At 38.8% G+C, this 22,174-nt stretch overlaps 2 protein-coding genes across 2 annotated transcripts in view; one reads left to right on the forward strand and one right to left on the reverse strand.

The window, feature by feature from the left end:
- NEK4 (NIMA related kinase 4) overlaps positions 1-3,906 on the reverse strand; it is a 19,525-nt gene extending 15,619 nt beyond the window's left edge. Inside the window, exon 1 of the mRNA XM_051811413.1 lies at positions 1,248-3,906. The gene's annotated coding sequence lies outside the window, so the exon portion shown is untranslated. The remainder of the gene's footprint in view (positions 1-1,247) is intronic.
- LOC127481803 (inter-alpha-trypsin inhibitor heavy chain H3-like) lies at positions 84-20,841 on the forward strand. The gene is made up of 22 exons (XM_051811498.1): positions 84-227; positions 3,930-3,953; positions 5,083-5,249; positions 5,944-6,048; positions 6,468-6,630; positions 7,242-7,352; positions 7,983-8,108; positions 8,652-8,768; positions 9,261-9,429; positions 9,745-9,870; positions 10,118-10,299; positions 11,108-11,293; positions 12,253-12,392; positions 12,740-12,894; positions 14,685-14,690; positions 15,444-15,470; positions 16,337-16,381; positions 16,779-16,892; positions 17,482-17,686; positions 18,781-18,953; positions 20,160-20,271; positions 20,371-20,841. The coding sequence occupies exons 1-22, from the start codon at positions 138-140 to the stop codon at positions 20,498-20,500; spliced, it is 2,673 nt and encodes an 890-aa protein (XP_051667458.1). The 5' UTR covers positions 84-137; the 3' UTR covers positions 20,501-20,841.
- The last annotated feature ends 1,333 nt before the right edge of the window (positions 20,842-22,174 follow it).

Below are 22,174 nucleotides of genomic sequence, written 5' to 3' on the forward strand. Positions count from 1 at the left end.
AATTCAGTGTTTGATTTTTCCCAAATGCCTAATGTTTAATCCCACTTTTCTCACTGAGTTATTTATTAACACTTGGTAAACAAAGCATTATATATTTATGCATATCGTTCCAATCTGAACCTTACTTTTTTTCCAAAATGGAAAACAATCTATTGCTTTGTATTTTATTATTGATTCCCACCTTTGCATCATCAGACGTTTTGGTAACACATATCAGAAACATCGAGGTAAGTAACCAACTGCATATGGAGCTCCCACTCTTCATAGATTATTTTTCTTGCAATTTATCAGCATTTATCAGAGAGTTCATACAGTGCTGACAGCAGGAGCTCTGTGTGGACACGAGATCGAACTTGGGACGCAGACTGGTTGACCTGTAATCAGCCTCAGTGTTCCATCAGCTCTGAAGTTCTCCTACTTCTCTTTTTAAAAGCATCCCTTTCTTCTGTTTTCTCTGTCATCACCACATAGTGGTAAAATGTTTTAGTGGTTTTATATTTAAATGTGTAAAGCAATCAGTGCTGCCAGGGAACTGACTTTAGCACATTTTGCAATGCAAAATATCAGTGAAAAGATGCCTCCAAGAAGGAGAAAACAGAAATGTAACATGGCATCAAGATAAATGTCCACTATCCAAATGACATGGTAGGTTTTTTCTCAAAAGGTTTGCATGTTAGCACAGCATGAAATATATCTCTTAAAAATATCTGTCCCTCAAGAGGGCTGTTCTGGTTTCGAGTAAGGCAGTGCTGCCTGATGTTTTGCCTAATTTTCTTTGGTTAAGTTACTGCCCACTACCCCACCCCTCCATAAATTATTTTCCTCTCTCTCAGTGCTTACGTACTCCGAAAAGTTACAGAGAGCAAATCTCCTGAGGGAAGATTTTGAGTTACTGTGTAGAACAGGACAAAGCAAGTTACAGTTCATTCCTGTTGATTAGGTTATGGTCTTTGCTAACACTTTTTCTTTGAAAATCGGGATAGTAACATGCCCAACTTTCAAGAATCAACTTGAGATTTAATGCTGCAAACTGTAAATGCCAGTGATTCTTATTATTTAACCTACATATAGCCCAGATATAATGTAGCTTTTTCCTGCTGATTACCATAGTACCTGTTGTTCTCTCTGTGTCTTGCAACTCTAAAGCCTTTTTAAGTGGAAAACTGCCAAAGCTCTGGGCAGTGCTCCATCCATACAATGCAGAATGCTATGGAAAATCAGTTGATTCTCCCAGTTTTGTTATATACCTTATGCAAATGTGATGTGATTGAAATGGAGGAGGTTGCTTTGTAGTGTGAAGGTCTCTGTCCCCATCTGTGTCCTGGCCCCAAGGAGTGTGCCAGCAGGGAATGGTGAAGTGTGGCTGGAAGCCTGGTTGGCTGATGAGCTTCAGGCTGCCAAAGCTCCTTTTAGAGCCACAGTCAGGTAAACACAGTCAGCAGACCCAGTTCTGGTGAAAATTGAACAAAAATCTGAATCAAAGATCCCTGTGTGTACTGGCACACCTTGTTCCTAAGGGTGGGAAAGATTTTCCTAGGTTTAAAACAACCTGTAGAACTGTGGTTTAGTTTTCCAAGCTGTACAATCAGGGCTTCTTTCAGCAAGTGCTGTAATGGGGGCCTTCTTTACCCTCCCTGTTTTCTTGGGAGTTCAAATTTCTCTTTTCCCCTCCAATTTCTATAGATTTTTTGCACCTCTTTTTTTTGTTGTTGCCACACCAAAACAGTAGTGAACAAAAGAAGAATTTGTTGCTGTTGCATAACAGAAACCCCCCATAAATTCTAATAATTAGTGCACCTGGCAAATATATAGAAATAGTACAGAAACATTTTACCAAGTAACAATTATCCAAGGTAGAGGATATTAAAATCTCATTTTTGTCTAGAATTGCATCATCTTTTTGAGTGGCACACTATTGCTTTCTACCCACATAGCTTAAAATGACCTTGATGTTAGTGACATCTCAAGCTGCCTCCAAGTGAATCATTAAAATTTAAAAAAAAAAAAAAAGAAAGAAAAAAAACCCAGAACAAAATCACAGGCTCACTGCCCTCCCCTGTGCAAATCAGGGTCAGCTAGGGCAGGTGGCTGGGCAATGTCCAGCTGAGTTGGGTGTCTCCATTGAAGATCAGCCCAAGCACAAAATCACTAATGCCTTTCACTGAGAGATTTTTCTGTAGTTTCTTTTTCAATGAAAATTGCAGAGTACCCCTCTAAACATTTACAGAATCAAAACAGAACTCCTTCAAAACTACTGTCAAACCCATAATCCTGATAAAGAATATACACAACAGCAATCCTGTAAAACCTAAATGCAGTTAAAGTATCTTTTAATTTGGAGGCAGGAGTTGGAATTGCAGAATTTGTAAGTAAAGAACACATTTTTTTGGTGTGTTTTTTGTATCCTTAAACTGCTTGGTAATTCCACTGTTAGGAAATGTTTGTACCAAACAAACTGACATTTCAGTGACTTCCAGCTTTTCATTTCCCAAGGTCCATACCTCAGTTTGTGTTTTGTAAGGGGAAATGACAAGCTGTAATGACAGCATAGAGACAGAAGAGATAATTTCACTTTTGGAAAGGACAGGTTTGAATTGATGCACAGTCTACACAGGCATTAAAGAAATCCATGGAGGCTTCTGAAAGGGGAGAGATGCACACACAGAAATGATCTGTATGGCAATAGCAGATGGAAAGATGAACATAGAGAAATGTGTCCAGATTTCTTGGCCAGACTCTTAGAGCACTTGAGAAGCCTCCCCCCGAACCTGGCATTACCTAACATTTAATAGTGTCTTGAAAGGGACTCCAAAATAGACAAAAAAATAACCCTCTGTGTCTCGTTTTCCAGCTTGCAAAACTTAAGTGTGAAAGGTCCCAAAAGCCTTAAATGTACCTGAGATGTGTATCTGACTTAAAACCTCATTAGGTCCTTCTCCCTGTGTTTGGTGGAGCAGCCAAACACGCCTCCACAAAATGTGACCCCTCGAGGCTCTCGGAGCCAAACGAGATAAGGTGTTTGCAGCAGAGCTGATGAGAACTGAGTTACACAAGCTGTTACTGTAACAGGAGTCAGTCAGTTTGTTTAATGCCTGTCCTCTCTTTCAGAAGAGAGGACGTGATATTTTTGTACAGCTTCTGATATTTGCACCTACTCTGGGAGCAAATATGGCAAAAAAAAAAAAAGTTGTAGCTGCTTATTTTTTTTCCCCTCCATGTGGGCTTTCATGGTGACCATCTCTCCTCTCTGTAATCTTACTGAATTACCATCATACTTTGTCATGTTGGGTTGAGAGGCTGGTGGGGTGAAACAGGAAAAATTTAGGAGTAAGTCTGAAAAGGTGTAATGGTGGGTCTGCCTGACAGTGTGGATGTGTGTGACTGGAAATAAAAAAATGCAAACTGGGTTTTTATGCTTGGATATAAACTCTTTTTTTTTACTTCCAAAGGAGAATAAATTTGAAAAGAAAATATGTACTACAGGACTCAGATCCAGGAATTGCCAAGAAAAAGTTGTCACTCTCAGGAAAAGATATTCTGGTTTTACTTGATGTCACCACAGAGCCAGCCTATATTCAAGGAGTCCTATTAAGAAAATTTTAGTATGTTTTTTAATCTCAGTGACATTTAGTCATAAATGGCACTGAGCATTCTTTTCCTCTCTCTCTCCCCTCATCTCTCAGGGGTCCATGATTGTTTTCAGCAGGAAGAAGGCACTTTTTGTGTCACTTGAGCAAAATACAAAACAAGCAACGTGCCTTACTTGCTCTTCCCTCAAATTTACTTTAGGTTTACTAATGAAGACCTTTCTTGAGCTTTCCTTCTCCTGGACAACTTCTTTTGGCTTGTGACAACTGCACAGGTGCTAAGTGAGTTATTTTTAAAAACACCTTCTTACTCATGGTTTTTCCCTTTTTTTCTCTTTACAGAAGCGAAATGCTGAGAATGACTTGGTGAGTAAGACTTGGTTTTGTCCAGGCTACCAAGAAAGATTTGTAGTGACAGGAATATACTGTGTTCACAAAATGTTTCTGTGAGAGAGCAAGTGGATATTTCTGGAAATAGCCCAGAGCTGCCTGTTTTGGGCAAAAGGTTCAACTAGACAGTTCCTTTTTGAGCTCTGATGGAAAATCCTGGACAAGAAAAGAGAATGAACAAATGATTTGTAACTTCATTGTATTTGAATGAATAGCAAAATTGTTTGAAATCACCTCTATATCTCTTAACAGACGTCTATTCAATGTTGGTTTTATTTTTACTTTTGTTTTATATTGAAGTTATTGTTAAAGAAGGCAAGAGACCTGATGTCTGAAGCTGATTCTACTTGGCACCTGGATCCCCTTCAGCAATGTTTAAATGCTTGGATTGTTTGGGGACCTTCTTAATCAATCAGCCAGAGATCAGTCCCACCATAAAAATTCCATAGTTCTTTCCAGCACTGGCTCTGCTGCAAGAAGCAGACCTTGTTTAAGGAGTTGCCTAATGAATCACATCTGCTGTTACCTGTGCTCTCACATACTCTCCAGCAACCTTATACCTGAGCATTCAGAGAAAATCAGTGTTGCCCTGCCCATTTCCTTGTTTAAAAAAGAATGAGCTCCAGTTGTGAGGAAGTTCAGAATAACATAAAGTTTGGAGCCATCTGGAATTGTTTTGGTCTATTTTTAAACAAGGTAATTACTTACATCCCTGCTCTAGGAGTCATCCACTCCACTGATAATTACAGTCACTGAGCCAGGGAGGCAGCAAGTAAATTGTTGTGCTCTTTGAGTAACCATAAAACATCACTCTCTCAGTAGAGAAAATAAACCATTTTTTTATAGTGGCAGTACCTTTGCTGTGGTAGTAGTATTTTGTTAAAGGGGCTGTAGTTATAACTTGTGGAATAGTGCCACGATGGCATTGTGATAATATCCCAGGAAACACAGCTGTGCTCCAGTTCTCATGATTCCTGGTTTGCTTTGGAGTGATCCATGTCCTGCCATGGTTTCTTTTTAAAAGTGTGATGATGACTGATTAACACACACATCAGTGTAACAGCTGGTGCTCTTTTTTCCCCTTGTTTCATTTCTCAATCTACAGGTTGTCAATGGGATAGAAATCTATAGCATGAAGATCGATAGTAAAGTAACTTCCCGGTTTGCCCACAATGTCATCACCAGTCGAGCTGTCAATCGTGGGAATGTGTCCAAAGAAGTCTTCTTTGATGTTGAGCTCCCTAAGACAGCCTTCATTACCAACTTCAGCATGTGTGTAATTTTTACAATATCATTAGAGAAGACTAAATATCTGTGCAAATTCAGCTGGGAGAAACTGAACTCGACTGTTCATTTTTACTTTGCCATTTGACAGATTTTTAAATGCCTCCTGGGTGATTTTCTGGTACTGTTAACTTAACGTGTAAGATACATGGAGAAAGGCAAACATTGGTACATCTGTAGAAAAATGACTAATTTTCAGTTATTTCTTTTCATCATCGTGGACCCCAGGGAATGGGGGACCTTCCCTGGAGATCCATCCACCTTTTCAGAAATACCACTTACTCTGGTGTTATCAAACCAGGAAAGTTCCATTACCTAATTTCCCTGATGGCATTATAGCTTAATTTATCTCTTCATTTAAAAATCATGTTTGAATGAAAGGCTTATATTTGAATAAATGCTCAGCTGTAGGCAGTGACACTTGGACAGGTGAGTCTCACCCAGAGGGCTGGTTTGCCATTAGATGAGACAGGATGGTGAAGCTGCTGAAATGTAGAATATGGCAGGGGTAAGTCCAGTTCCACCTAAATTCACTGAGGAGACTGGTTTCAGTGAAAGGGCTCCAATCTTGGCAACAACAGGTCTCTGAAAGTGCTTTTTAGCAAACCAATCAACAAAGGGAGAATTTCTGTGGTAACTTTTCGTGTATTGTTCAACCAAACTAGGACTTTTTCATCTGCAGGACAATTGATGGTGTCACTTATCCTGGAACTATAAAGGAAAAAGAAGCTGCAAAAAAGCAATATGAGAAGGCTGTTTCAAGAGGACAGACTGCTGGTCTTGTCAAGTAAGAATGATGTCTTGTGTGGCTTCCACATCATCATCCCATAGCAAACTGTGAGATTGGAAATGCTGTGTTCTGGTATGTTACTGACATTATGGGACCAAGGAACAATCATTAAGTTAGAGTTATTGCAGCACAAATTATAAAAAGGAAATACAACTTCTGACTACACAGGCAGTACCTGCAATCATGGAAAGGCTGTTTCTGCAGCTTCCACTGACCTGTTCCTGGGATTAAGCTCACTGGGAAACTTGAATAAATTCAACAATTTGAGTATGATTTTAGCAATAGATCCTATTTAGAACAGAAAAAAAAAATCACATTTTGTTTTTCTTCTTTTTGAAAATTGTATGCCACCAACCCAAGCAATAAATATTGTAGAAGAGGATAAAGATACTTATTTTCCTACCCACTTAATACAGAGCTTCAGGAAGAAAAACAGAAAAATTCACTGTCTCAGTCAACGTTAAAGCAGCCAGTAAAGTCACTTTTGAACTCACATACGAGGAACTGCTGAAGCGACGCTTTGGAAAATACGAGATGTTCATCAAAGTGAAACCAAAGCAGCTTGTCAAAGATTTTGAGGTAAATGGCAAACTGATCAAATTTGACTATAACTTAAGAGCTGATGAAATTCTGTACATCTGTTGAAAGTGGAGCACAATGGTCATTCCATCTACTGAGCATGCTGAAAGAAATCATGTATGAAATCCTGAAAAACCTATTTCAGTGCCTTGAAATAGGCATTGAAGTGGAAGATTAATATCTTTTGCATATACCTTTATAGCATAAATTACATCTTTCTTACACCACCATGAAGCAACATCATCTTAAATCACATTGATGCATATATTGCATTCTAGAATACTGCAGCTTTTGTGTTTTAAAACTGGTCTTTGATCACTCTTATCTGCCTTGGTAGAATTCCACTATCTGCTTTCAAGTTATATTTCTATTAAGGTTTGTTTATTTGTACCTTTGTTTTTAACCTCTGTGTGTAAAAAGACCTGTTTGGCTGAAGATGTGTCCCCACAAGTGGATTTGGACTGCCATTATGAATTATAAAAGTAAATTTCTATTGCTTTTATGAAAATGCTTCTCTCATATCTGTAGTTGCCTGCTGATCCTCCTGGAAATGGCTGAGTTGATGTACTGTGTGTTAGTCAATGACAATGAATTTTCAATTAATGTTTCAGATTGCAGTAAATATTTTTGAGCCCCAGGGTATCACTGAGCTGGAAGCAGAAGGAACATTCATCACCAATGAGCTACAAAATACCATTAAAAAAACTTTTTCAGAGAAAAAGGTACATTGACTACTGAGTTCCGTAATTTACTTATTATGGCTATAATTTGAAAATAATAATGTCAGTGCTAGCAATGGAAGTGAGAGAAAAAAAAGTAGAGAAAATGCAGTAAAGGCTTGTCTGTGCAAATGAGCTCTGAATTCCAAGGTAGAAAGTTAAAGGCCTTCTCAACACAGTTCTGAAGCCATGTAACTTAGCAGGATACTGTACCAAAACTAGTAGGCCTTGTCCCACAGCAGCATTTGGAAACCTGGATACCAGTAAGAGTATCTCTTATGGAAGAACTGAGTGAGAAACAAGTAGTTTTGTCTTGTATGGAGGTGGTAGAATTCCTAAAAACACAGACTGCCCAACAGGCTTACCAAAAGTGTCATTCAGAGTGGAGGGCTGACCTAAGGGAGATGGGGAAACACATGGAGAAAGTCCTGGATAGCAGCCTTCATCTGCCAGTTACCCACCTATGAGTATATAAATATATATGCATGCATATGAACTAATAGCTAACCAGATAACCCAGGTTATTCTCATGTCTGTGAATATAAATATACTAGCTTTAAAAAAATGCAAATGTGTTCTGCAGGAAATGTTCAGCTATGGAGGTTCAGATCTAATGAAGGCTTTCCTTTGCAGGGGCACATCTCTTTCAGGCCAACTCTTGATCAGCAGCGAACCTGTGCAAGTTGCTCAGAGTCTGCCTTGGATGGGGATTTTACTGTAAGATATGATGTGAAGAGAACAACTCCAGATAATTTGCAGGTAAATTGAAATTCTCAACAGTTAAACAGCCTGACTTGCATAGTAACAGTCAAGGAGCAGTGAGAGCCAGCTGTTTCCTAAAGGACAGGGAGCTGAGTGTGACAGCACAGCTGACAGCACAGGGGCATCACCAGCCACGAGCCCACTCCTCACAGTACCTGAGCAAGGCAGACCCTGAGGTGGCACTCAAGTTCCACTGAGAGTCCAGGTCATCAGGCAAGTTGGTGGTGATGAGCCCAAGGTCAAGGCAGGAAGTCAATCTTCAGGGTGGAATCCAAAACAGTGGAGTCCATGGATAGGGACAGGTGATACAGCTGTAATACCGCTGGACACAAATGTTCTGACAGGCCCAGTCTTGCACTTAAGTGATGCTCCTGGGCCCATGGATGCAGGTGAGACTGGTTGGAGCCATTAAAACCTTTTAGTCCACTCAGAGACCAGACACTAAATGAGAGTAATATCTCCTTTATCTGTTTTAGCTTTACAATATACCAAAGTTTTTGGTGGTGTTATGGTTTTTTTTTTTCACATTTTATTTTTTAGATTGTCAATGGCTACTTCGTACACTTCTTTGCACCAACAAATCTTCCAAATTTGCCCAAGAATATTATTTTTGTAATGGATACTAGTGGCTCAATGTATGGAAGACCAATGGAACAGGTAAGTTATTACATTACTGAAGAGTTTCAATGGAAGAGCTGGGAAAAAGTACTGGAAGGGATATGAGCTTTTCATAGTTAGGACTCCTCATTCTAAGCTAATGCTCAGAATTTTCAGGTTTTGGTGTCACATCAAAATATCCAGGCTTGCTTGTGTATGAGCTTCTCCACCAAACTGTAGCTACCCATTTCCCATCGCTTTCAATTTGCCATGCCAGCTTATCCCAGTGTGAGCAACAATCCATGACAGGAGATCTGATTTTCCTTTTAGCTACAAAGACTTACCAGGTGTTCTTGCAGCTGACTGACTTCCCTAGAGTTACTCTGAACCAGGCACAGGGACTGGCAAGGACAGACTAAGCTCAGGATTTTTGCACAACATACTATATAAAAGTTAAAAATACCCCAATGCTGAGAGATTAATAATGTCAAATCTGTAAGCACCTATTCTGTTAAATGCTGAATTGTCTATTTAAATCTCTTTGCCTTATAGACAAGAGAAGCACTTCTAAAAATCTTAGATGACATTAAAGAAGATGACTTCTTCAATTTCATATTGTTCAGTTCTGGTGTGTCCACCTGGAAAGAAACATTAATCAAGGCCACTCCTGAGAATTTGGATGAAGCAAGGAAGTTTGTTCGGAACATTGATGCTTCAGGCAGTAAGTACTTTACTGGACTTGCCAGTTGGTCACTGTGTAAGTTAATTTATCTCTTCATTCTGTGAACACAATGCTACAGCTTGTTGGGTTTTTAGATTACTGATGAGACACTCCTGAAGTTGAATTTTACTCAGAACATGACATCTATTTCTATGTTTCCAAAGTCCAGGTACTTCTCTGTCTAAACATCCCCCTGCTTATAAACCCAAATCTTTCATTTTCATGCTGTACTTAAATCTCTTCAGATCCCAGTGAAAAATGGGCCTTTCTTGTGATGATCTCTGCTGAACCCAAATTTCTATGTCTACCCCATAGTGACAAATTTACATGGTGGTTTGATGAGGGGAATTGATATTCTGAATGCTGCTCATGAAGGGAACCTTGTGCCCAAGAGAAGTGCCTCTATAATTATCATGTTAACAGACGGCCAGCCAAACCAAGGTAAGCTTCTATTGGATGGAATAATAAAGAGAGTTAATTAACTAATAAAAAATGCTAGTTAAAACTGGCCTTCACCTTTGACTTCTTGATGTTTTCATGATTTAAATGCTACTATACAGCATCATTATACTAAACCAAGTTTTTGATAATGCCTCCTAAGAAATCTGAACATGACGAGTCACATTTAATTTTGTGATCATTTTATCTGTTTTTGAAGACAACTCAAACGTTTCCTGGTTTGATGCAGGTGTATCAGATATTCACACCATTGAGACAGATGTAAAAAATGCTATTAAAGGAAGATACCCCTTATACAACCTTGGGTTTGGCTCTGGTGTAGACTATGGCTTCTTGGAGAGGATGGCACTGGAGAACAAAGGATTGGCCCGTCGGATTTATCCTGACTCTGATGCAGCTTTACAGCTTCAAGTACAGTAACTACCACTTAAATTAGATGAAAATACATTGGTTCAGATAACTATACAGTTGTTCTTCTTTTCAAGCAATCAAAACCCCAGTGTGTAATCTGATACTGGGATACTCCAGAATCTGCTGTAATCAGAATATTTGAATCATAGAATAGTCTGAGTTGGAAGGGACCTTTAGTTGCATTTGATTTTCTCCTTCCCTCATATAAGCAGGAGGTGGAAGGACAGTAAAAGGGAGATACTGTGGGCTATGGCAGAGAGTTGTGGCACAGGGTGACACAAGTCATGCTTCTGAAGGGCACCTGGTGTGCAGCAAACTTGCTGCAGTCATTTATATCCCAAACCTCACAGATCATGTGGTTAATGTCGTGTCAAGGGACGAGAAGGGGAACAGATCATAAAGCTCTAGATATTCTGCCTTTAGAGACTTACTGGAAGCAGGTGTATCCTACCCTACTTCTGAGGCATTCTAGAGTTGTATAAGACATGAAAACAGGTGTAGGCCTTATGAGGTTGACCTGTTTTACTTCTCCCATTCCAATAGCAGCCATTCAAAAAATTCACCAAAGAATTACATACTGGATTTCATTTCAAGCTCTGCTTGAAATCAAATATAGTAAAAAATAGTCTGCTTTGACTATGTTGTTACATCAGTCTCTGCTGGGAATAGATCTAGAAACTTATCTCTATCAAATACCAGGGATCCCTCTTGATTCATCATCCACAGCATGTTATTCTCAGATATTTTTTTCTCTCTCTAAGCGAGACTGAAGAGTTGTATGTCCTTTTTTTTTTTTTTTATCTTATAGGGGTTTTATGATGAGGTGTCAAATCCCATGCTCACAGATGTGGAGTTAAACTACCCAGAAAATGAAATACAAGACCTAACTACGAACAGTTTTAAGCATTTCTATGATGGGTCTGAGATTGTGGTGGCTGGACGTTTTGTAGACAGCAACCAAAACCAATTGACTGTAGATGTGAGAGGTGAAGGTGTAAGTATGGATTTCTTTAACTTATGTAAGATACACAAAATCTCTGAATGTTCAAAGCTGGCACTACTTAAAATATTTATTGGTATTTCTTTACCTCAGTGACAGGATGGGTCACTGCACATGTGAGAAACTAAACGTGCCAAAGTCATTGCTTTTAAAATTGCAAATTACTTGCCTAACTCAAGTGGAGTAGGGTCAGTCTTGAACAACTTTATGCAGTGTGACTAGATTAGTTTTGCTAACAAATATATATAAATATACTCATGTATTGATACATATCCTCATATATTTATAAATATATAAATACTGTATGTATTTAGTCTCTAAATACCCTACCTGATTCTTTTGGGAGCCAAATTTTCAGTGTTCACAGGCACTTCTCTTCAGTGGATGAAGAAAACCAATGAATAAGCCAGCTGAATATTTGAAATATCTTCCCCTTAAAATAGAACTCTGCTTCTAATACCTCTCCACATCTGGATTCAGTAAAAATATTTACCCCTGATATTCAAGAAACAGAACACAAACATATTCTAGACCACGTTATCATAAATCATGGATTGCAAATATGCCCCATGGACTGTGGACTTTGGTGTACTTTAATACAAATAATGTATTAGTGTGAACTTAATTCCAACCTGTCTGCTTGAGCATGTTCCTCTCTGAAATCAGTATTGTAATCAAATTTCTTTAATCCTGAGTAGCTGAATTCTGATGAACAAAAACGCCATGTGATTTTGGAAACTGTGTTATGTCCTGTAGTGTACACCTCTGACCTTCACAGAAACAATGGGTCAAAATTCCTCATACAGCACTGGCAATCTCCTGGGCAAGTGCTGGGTGGAACCAGGCTGGTTTTCAACTTGATAAGGTTTTCAGGTGTGAAGGTCTGGATTTTTGGGAGGTTCTGGCAGTCCTTGGCTACTTATGATACAGAGAAGCTTCCTTACTCCCAACAGGCTAAAGATGCCCTGTCATACACTACACAACAAGATGCTGAGCAAACAGCTCAAGCTTTCCAAGAACAAGAATACATATTTGGAGAGTACATTGAAAGGCTCTGGGCTTATCTTACCATTGAACAACTCCTGGAAAGACGGTAATTATATCTAGAATAACATCTTAGCTATGAACTCCTTAAGCCCTCTGACTCCTGCAGCTTCTAGGATAAAATCAGTAAGGAAAATCCCCCAACCTATTCTCCTCCCTAGCCTCAGTATTCCTGTTTCAGGTTGCAAATGAAACAATTTTAAATTATTGCAAGTATAAAGCACGTGTTCACCTTTTTCTTGGATAGCCAGGGGAATCAGAAGTGCTTTTAGAGTGTAACAAATATGTCTTATTGATAAATTAGCTGCAGAGAAATGACTTCACTTTAAAGTAAAATATTGAATTTGGTGAGTAATTCAGCAGTCACTGATGCTGGGAGTCTCTACCTGTATTCAGTATTGCAGCTACAGGAGAAGAAAAGGAAAACCTTACAGCTGAAGCCCTGGCTCTCTCCCTGAAGTACAAGTTTGTAACACCACTGACATCCATGGTGGTAACAAAACCAGAAGAAGATGACAGTGAAGATGTGATTGCTGATAAACCCACTGAAGGTACAGACATGTTCACATTTTTACTGCATTTGAGAAGCCAAGTGTTCATTTGACATTCTCCTAAAGAAAGGCTTCCATGTGGGCACAGTTTTAAACATATCTGAAAAATCTACTTTCCAAGCCTGGCACATGTGTTTATGCAAAAATTACTTTTCATTGTAAATCTCACTTCCATCAAACCATCCTTCATTACTAAATTGTACAGGCGAAGTACTATAAATTTAAAATAAGTGTGTTTTAAACCAAATACATAAACTATTACAGAAAAAAAACCAAACCAAGAAGCATTTCTAATCTAGTAATCCACCTATATTGAGTTCACATCACTTACTCCTTTTTTTTAACACATACTTCAGCCTAGAGGTAGATGTAGTAACCTCTTTCTGCATGAAAGAGGAAAATTTACATGAGCTCTTCCTCATGCAGGATGCATCAAGTTGTAAAAGAATTTGAGATTGCATATGTAAAACACACCATTCATATATATTGCAGAAAGAGAAGCAATTATATTGAAAGTAGACAATTTGTTTTCAACTCCTCTGATACTTTGGCTAGTGATGAACTCTATTCTCAGTAAAACAGTTCAACCTCTCTGTTCAACATCTGTGTAACAAACACTCTGTTCCCCTCTATCAAAGCAAGGCAGTGCTGTTTGCTCAGAGTGCTCCAAAGCCACCCAAACTTCATCTCTGTGTATTGTTCCAGCCACCCTGGTTCTACAGGTCTAACAGAGGCTTTTCAGTCTCTTCTGTCAGCACCCAGTATTTTTTTTCCCCAAAACTTTTACCTAGAGCCCCTAAAAGTTCTTGCAGGCTCTGTGTGGGCTCTCTGCTGCCTTCTACATTAAAAACTTCCTAATCTTTTGAATTTGGTGTGAAAACTTAAGGCATTTTAGCATAACAGAGATACTTACAGGGGATTAGTGGGTTTTTCTTTCAGCTGGAATAAATCCTGACACCAATGAATTACTAAGTGTCTTTCAACTGTGAATAATTCTTCAGGCATTCTGTTGATAAGTTTTTGCATTATTTTTCATAACCCTCATAATGGAATACTGACACAACCCTTCATGTTTAATTTAACATTCAAGTCACTGTACAACATAGTGACTTTAAAGTTTGCACCTGGCCTCCATAAGATGGAAAACCCCAAACATCTGACAGAAGAGACATCCACTCACTCATCTTCATCTCTTTGCTTTTCCTTTCCAGGTTCTTGTGGTACCTGGCTCCTCTTTGAACCTCTTTCCCAGGAAATCCTCTCTGTACATAGAAAATATAGAGCAGAAATAGCAGAAAATACTCAAAGGACTGCTTCTGTATAAGAAAATAAAATAAAATTATTGTACACACCCTGAAGTCTAGATTCACAAATCAGATTAGTGAATGATCCAGTCAGTATTAATAGAATTATTCAAATGCCTCAAAAACTGCAAAAGAGTAAACCCAGTAAGGAACATTTTGCAGTATAGGTGTGGCACAACAATAAAACAACTACAAATAAAGCCCTTGTCCCATGCATAATAAATTGCAGTTTTGCTGCCCCACATAAAAGCTTTTTACTTTCAGTGTGTTTCTGTTTGATCTACAAATATTGAGTTGTATCACTGGGAAGAAATAGAATTGTAAAATACTGAAGATACCTGGTTGAGTTTTCAAACAGTTTTAAATTTATATTTTTTTCTTAGAATATGTTTTAGCAGGGTCAGAATTCCACCTGTTTCATTATACAACTGAAATTGTAAATGTCTCTTTTTCTTCCTTTTATTCCTTGCCTGCCCGTGGTAACAGCTGAAGGTATGTACATTTCTTATTAAATTTATGTCATATTTGTAACTGTTAGAGATGGATTTCCCACACTGGTTATTTGATCTAGGATGCAATATTGTCATAAAATTCTTAGTGAATAAATCAAGGTAGTGTTATAAATACATTTAAAACTTTTCAGGTGGATAAGTTTGTAGTGTTTTCAGTGTGGTTCCTCCTGTCTCTGATGATTGCAGCATCCCACCACCAGAGAATTCAGGCCCAGTAGAAATAAGTTGCTCTGCAGGGCTGGCACTGGGGGTTCCCAGGTACCTGTGTGAGGCAATCCCATACAAATATGTCTTTGTTCCTGCTGTGATTGCCACTCCTTCAGAACAAAGCCCTGTCTTCAGACACCCCGACATAGTTTCAGGTGTAAAAAGAGCAGAAGAGTAGAAAAATATGGAAGTAGGTGGGAAAATCTTACTGACTTCCCTTCTGGGGAAGTACAGCTTAGAGCAAGGTGGCACAGAGGAACCAGAGAAGAGCAGGCTGTCCCAGTCCCATACAGAGCCAAGCCCAGGCCTGTGGAGAAGGAACATTCTTGCTGAAAAGGAGGGTGTGCTTTCAGCCCTTTCATGACACTGCTTTGTAGCAGTATCAAATAAAGTTTTTCCTTTGTAATAATTTAGAAATTTATACATAATTACAATATTTTTTTGAGTTGGTTTTGGTGGAAGGAAGCAAGAAAAATTGTTTTTTGTTCTCTGTAGCTTCTAAAATAACATTTTGTTTCCTTCACAGCACTGAGTTCTGTATCTTCTATGCTTGGTAAGTCATTAAGTTTCTGAATGGAGCAGGACCTGTCAACTGAAGTTACCAGAGAGCTGGAGACTGCCATGTCTGGGTTTACAACTGTACTTTAACAAATACTGCCAAATTCTGCTCCCTGCTAAAAACACACTTAAAGGTTGAACAATACGAGGTGAAAAAGTTTCAGCTAAATAGTTTTTGAGGAGAAAATGCCAATTCATCCATCCACTATTTTTTCCTGAAAGGTGTTTCCAAAAAAACAGAGGATGGACTTCAATTTGGATCTCCATGATATAAAGCAAGGGCCTATGATGTCCAACATCATAGGTTAAATTAATATCTTCAGTTACTTGTGCAAAAAGCAACTGTTTTAATTCAAGAGAGAGAAGCAGCAACTGACCCATCAAATGGCTGGCTGGGAAATCCTGGGAATGGGAGAGTTAGAGTTACCTTTTTGCTCTGGGGATTAGTCTCAGTTTCTCTGTCTCTGTCTAGTTTTCTCAAGTTTTTGTTGAGACACTTAAATTCATTCTGGAAAAATAAATGTCAAAATGTCAAAAGTTTTCACTGGATGATGTTGCATGGCCTTGCTGATAGCTTGATCCTAAAGCCTGAGATATTTGTGTCCTGCAGATACATTACCTGGGCTCTGTGGAGACCCTCAAAGCAATGTAGACAAGTGAAATCTGTCTCTATTGTGAAGCTTTTTTTGATTCAAGAGCAGCACAAACTGTCATCCCATGGACTATATGCTTTAAAAACCAGAATGGAATTAGTGATTTAACAAACATATTAACCTCCTGACATCTTACTTGTACCATGCAGAGAGCATGTACATTTTCCATTTTGATGTGTTTTCCTAACAAGTTTTTTTCCTTCTGCAGGTTCACAAATGTATCGAGGATCACAACCCACATGGTACACCAGTGGTGAGTGGTTTGAGTGCTGCCTGTTCAGAAGGAGAACAGAAGAGGGTTTTTAAGGCTAAACTACACAATTCTTATGAGTCTTTTTGATAATTCCCTTCCATAAAAGCTGCCATTTTTCATTTTCAAGGGGCTAATATTTTAGTTTACTTTTAACATCTCTCAGTGTCTTTTAAAGATCAAGAAATTGAAATGATTTGTGGTCCTTTCCTCAGCCCTCCTTCCTGTCAGTGGGCTTTGTGTTGGTACCTGCCTGTTCTCTATTCAGGTCCCTTCCTGCTCTCAGTAACACTTTCATGCAGCTTGTGAAGGGCCCAGTTCCACTGGCACAGTATTAACTGCTCATGTGGAGCTTTGCCCTGTGTGTCACTGTCCAAACACCAGTGATTTGCCTTTGCAGTTGATGGGGACCCACACTTCGTGATATGGGTGCCACAAAAAAGAGATGCCATCTGTTTCAATATCAATGAAAACCCGGGTACTGTCTTAAATTTGATAAATGATCCAGTTACAGGTGAGTTTTAATTTATTTTTTTTAAATAATCAGTAAATCATGATACTTCTAACAGAATGTCCTGTGCATAAAGGCTCTTTCTTTCTTTATAATTCATAAGCTTTTTTCCCCTGCAAAGTTAGTAGGAGGTCCTACAGTTATGATAGGGTATCATAACTATGACTGTTTTCACTTCTTGGAGCAAAATAAACTTTTAAACTTTGTTTGAAAACCACTGTTAGGGTTGAGAGTAGTAATTTGTCTCAGTGAGTTTTAGTACAGACAATAAAATAATCCTTAAGTTGCCAGTTCATGGAATATCTGGTAAAGAGAGACTGATGTCACACAGGCCATCTGTGCCCATCACAAACTCTTTGTGTTCTAGGAAATATTGAACTTTTCTCAAGAAAATGATTGTTGGCTTTGTGGAAATTCACTGAACAGCCCCCAGGGCTTTATTTTACTTTAGCACAAATATACACAAGTAATTCTGATATGTTTTTCAACTCATACCTAATTCCTTTGGTTTTGTTAAATATTCAAGACACTCCTTGGCATCAGTTAATCAAGTCCTGTCTATAAAACAATACTTGCTTCCTTTCTATATTAGGCATCACAGTCAATGGAGAACTCATTGGTGATAAGAGAACAAATAACGATGCAAAGATCCAAAATTCGTATTTTGGAAAACTTGGCATTGCAAATAAGCACCTGGATTTAAAACTGACAGTAACTCCTGAGAGGATCACAGTTCAGAATGGCAATGAAAAAATGGGTTTCACCTGGCTTGACTCAGTCACCTTGCAACAAGCAGGGTAAGGCTTAAAGAAAGGCCATCAGGCTCTTGCATTACTTTCTGCACTTCTTTAAACACTGATCAATAATACACTTCTAAGATTTGTTGTCTGAATCTACAAAAGAAATTGATTCAAGCCCTGCTGGACTCTGCTCTCTATTTTGTTGTGTAACTGCTGAATTATTCACAAATTTCTCTGCTTGGAATAAGTAAGTGAAAATTTGTCCCTGCTAGTCTATTACCATGACTAAGGCAAAGCTAGATTTGGTCTCGTGCTTAATGCAGTAGTGTCTTGCAAATGCTTGAAGATTAAATTTAGACACAGTGTGTAATCTTTCAAAGGCATAATAATGCACCATAAACAATCTCCAGTTTAAGAAATGGAAATTGTGGCATTTACAGAATAGGTACATTTTGCCCTGTCAGCAGGTCTATTTTTCATGGGATCTCTCTGTTACAGAATCATTTATACCTGTGCAAAAGGAAGTTCAGAAAAGGAATGGGCAACATCTCCTCCTCCTGCCTTCTCAGGGCCTGGCACTGCAGCAGAGAGCAAAACTTATTCACACAGCATGCCTTTTTGTTTGTTTTGGGGTTTTTTTAATTATGATAGAACATGGATGATGCCAGTAACACGATCAGAAGCAAAACTTCTTTATCTTAGCACTAACCTAGGCAGTTTGGGAGCTGACTTCTCTGAAAAACAAAAGGAAAAAGTGTCATGTAGCATCCAGCCAAGGAAGCGATGGTTTTATCAATAGAATTTGTATTACTGAGCATGAGGTGCTGTACCTACATATCACTGACCTACCTCTGATTATTTGCACTGTTAAAGGACAAGTTTTGGTAAAACCATCTTACTGAAAAGTTTAAAGGCCAGGTAGCCTTTTCCAGTGTCATTTAATATGATTCTGTGACTGTCTGTGAACACACATAGAGAGACTCCCATGGACCAAACTAGGCAGCAAACCCTCTCTTCTAAAAAACACTCAGCACTTTACAAAGCCATGTTTATGTCTTGGACAGGTTTCTTCTTCTCACATTTCTTCTCCTTGCTGTTAACTCTGGGAAGCACAATGTCCTAATTCATGTTTTGGTTTTTTTTCCCCTCAGTTTAACTTTAATAATTAATAGAAAAAAAAATCTGGTGCTCTCAATGGGCAGTGGTGCCTCATTTGTTGTTGTTTTGCACCAAGTATGGAAGAAGCATCCTCTCCACCAAGATTTCCTAGGACTGTATACATTGGAAGAGGATAAACTGTCTGAACAGACCCATGGATTATTAGGTATGACTTCTTTTAGTTTTCCATGCTGGTCCTTCCTTTTGAGGCTGCATAATTTGTAGACACAAGCTTGTACTTAACCTTTCTGAACTGAGAATGGAGGAAACTGAGATGACATTGATTGACAGAATTAAGATTTGTGACAAAACATTCTGGGCTCAGACTGAGTGAATTATCTTTTCACAAATTTCTCTGCTTCTGCTGCTGAAATCACTGGCACTCATTGTCCTCACTGGCATCTCTAAACCTCTTTATCTTGCTAAGTCCCACCTACAGATTTTTTTTTGCTTACTACACTATTCCTCCAGTCTCTTGGATGGTTTAATTTCTCCTTTCATCTTATCACCCTTTGCCTAAACACAGGCACTCTGAAAAAATACTTGTTTGCCTGATCAAAATTTGCCAAGCCTCAGTTAGTGGATCCTTGTAAGAAAAGAAATTGTTAAGGTATTACTTGATTTATTAGCATATATTAAACCCACAATATGCCTTTGTATCATCCAGGGTTTTCCTTATGTTAGCCAACATTCTTTGTTTTAGTAGAAAGTGAAGTTGATAATTCAGGGATCAAGAGTTTGATCCCATTTTCTGCCAGTGCAGTGGGTTTGGTGGTGGGCATTCTCTGCTGCAAAAAAACACAGAGAGCAGACATTTGCCTTCCAATTTTCACTTACAAAATCTGATGAGGGCAGCAAACATTCCTTTTAGGTCAATAAGTTTACTCAGTGTGGAAAACAATGAACTGCACCAGCCCAGAAAGGACAAAAGTGTGCAAAAGCTAATCCTGGCAGGAGTACGAAAGTTCCTTAGCTGTCAGCCTTGTGCTGAGCACAGTCACATCCAGAGGTTTCAGAGATCAACACACACATTATTTGATTCAAAAAAAAAGCTAAAAATTTGGGGACTATATCATAAATACAGTTGACTAGAAAACAAGTGAGGATATCTTGAAAGATATATAGAAAAGGCTAATTGTATTGTGCACTCAGAAGCTGGAACTTACATCCAGAGGATATAGATTGTAGATAGAAAATAATTCCATGGGCATATGTTCAATCTTACATGAGACCTGGTGTTTGCTTATCCATTCAAACCCCTGAAGGGACATGGAAACCAGCATGGGGATGTAGAAATTCTGGGATTTCTGTTTGGTGGCTGTTTTAATGTGTGCAATGTGCCTGAAATGTTAATTTTGGCTTCTATTTTTAGGACAATTTTTCCACCCCATTGACTTCACCATACTTGAAATTCATCCTGGGTCTGATCCCAAGAAACCAGATGCCACAATGGTTGTTAAAAACAATGAACTGATAGTAACGAGGTACAGAATAATTAAGTCCTTAGCAAAGACTTAGGCAAGATTGCCTTGTCCAAGTGCAGTTCCTACCTTGGTACTCCCATGGCTGTGTTTCCCTTTCAGGGGCTGGCAGAAGGATTACAGAAGAGATCCCAGCCATGGTGTTGACATTCCTTGCTGGTTTGTCCATGACAACGGAGCTGGGCTCATAGACGGCGTTCACACAGATTATATTGTTTCCAGTCTGTTTTAAGCAACTACAACTTCCTCCAAATTCGTGGGTAGACGGATGATTTGTCTGAAAGAACAGTATTTTTTAATGTTTAAGAACTATTAAAAATCTGTAAGCATACCATGTTTGGCAAAGGACAAGGTATGTTGGATTCTCATACAGTTTTACTGTGAATTTGGTGGAATCTGAAGTGCAGGGCAGCTGTTCCCCTTGTGTGCACAGATACCCCTCCTCCTCTGGAACGTCCTCTTTATTAGGTTCAAAATTCTGACTTTGAACGTTACTTTGTGAAACATAACAGAAACCTTCTATCCAATATTAAATCAATGACGGAGTGACTTAAATAAAGCCTCAGCACTCAGTGCCTGGTCCTGTTATTGCAGCAGCTCTGGATGTTTTCACTCCTGTTTCACAAAGCCCAGGGCGCCAGATGCATTCCGCGACTGAGCACAAGAGGGCAGCTGACAGCCCAGCCCAGATTTTGGGATAATTCCACGGCGCTTGGAACCTCCCGACCACTTGACTGTGCAGTGCTGAGGGCTGGTGCCAGCACACAGGGTGATTGTTGGCATCCAGGACTGCTGGGTATTTTAGTATTTTAATTTGAACCTAACTTTTGAATGCCCAAATCTTTATAAATTCATGAAATACCACAGTTGCAAGCACCACTCACATTTAAGTAATAACAGCTCTTTTGGACTTTGCCTTTTTCGTGTAGAACCCTTCCCTCTGTTCCCATAACAGAATTTATGAACATATTCAGGGCAAGAAGTGTCCCATTTATTTATATATTCATTTTGTACTGGAAGAAATTGTAAGGTATTACTTCTAAAGAAAAAGAAAAGCCTATTTCTTATTTACTTCAAGATTTCTTTTAATCAAATCAGCCACACCAAGGTAATTGTGGTCTCACATGGCAAAGCAGAAAATTCCACTATTGCTGTATGACAAGGAGAGAAAGTCAGTGTGTGGAAAACTAGAATGCAGACACACCTGAGGAAAGAGGAGTGTAGTGGGAAAAACAGAGATGGCATGAGATGTGATGGGTTACATTGAAAGAACAAAGGTAGAGGTGAACAAAAATTCAATAGAAGAATCAAAGAGGAAAAAAATAGAGAAAAATTATACTTACTGTTAAATTTATGGGAGATACAGGCCTTTTCCAGGAGCAAAATCTTTACTGAAAGCAAAAGTTTTGTAGATTAAAAAAAAATTGGGAAGAGGAGAGGGTGTCACAGTGGCTACATATCTCTGCCTGCTAAATTCAGACAAAAATGATGAAAAAAAACAGTAGTTTCTACAGATAGTTATAAATTACTGAAAAATGAGGAAGGCAGGGAGAATAACAGAAAGGAGTGAGAGACCAGAACATTGGAACTAGTAAGGTTAAGTTTACATGGTTCTAAACTTTTATTCTAAGATTTTTATTCTAAGATAATTTAATTAGATGGAATCAGGGCTGGTCCTGTACTCACCCCATTAACATAATAAAGCAGAGCAGGGCACAGCAGACCTTGACCTGCCTGTCTGGCAGAGTTTGGGCACAAGGCAGTGCTGAGCACTGAGCTTTCTTGTTTGATTAATGGGGATGAGGCAAATCTCTGGATGTGGCAGGAGCCTTGACAGCTGTGACAGAACTGTGAGCCAGGAGTTGACCTCAAGGGTTCTAGTCTGCTTCTGCATGGCTCCTGTTCA

The sequence above is a fragment of the Manacus candei genome, unplaced genomic scaffold, assembly GCF_025592945.1.
Source record: "Manacus candei isolate 608988 ecotype Guabito, Panama unplaced genomic scaffold, ASM2559294v1 h1tg000082l, whole genome shotgun sequence".
NCBI lineage: Eukaryota > Metazoa > Chordata > Aves > Passeriformes > Pipridae > Manacus > Manacus candei.

Coding starts and splice junctions, on each gene's coding strand:
- LOC127481803 (XM_051811498.1), top strand. CDS start 138: ATGGAAAACAATCTATTGCTTTGTATTTTATTATTGATTCCCACCTTT. Junction 11,294..12,252: donor TAGATGTGAGAGGTGAAGGT/GTAAGTATGGAT, acceptor TACTCCCAACAG/GCTAAAGATGCCCTGTCATA. Junction 16,382..16,778: donor ACCCACATGGTACACCAGTG/GTGAGTGGTTTG, acceptor TTGCCTTTGCAG/TTGATGGGGACCCACACTTC.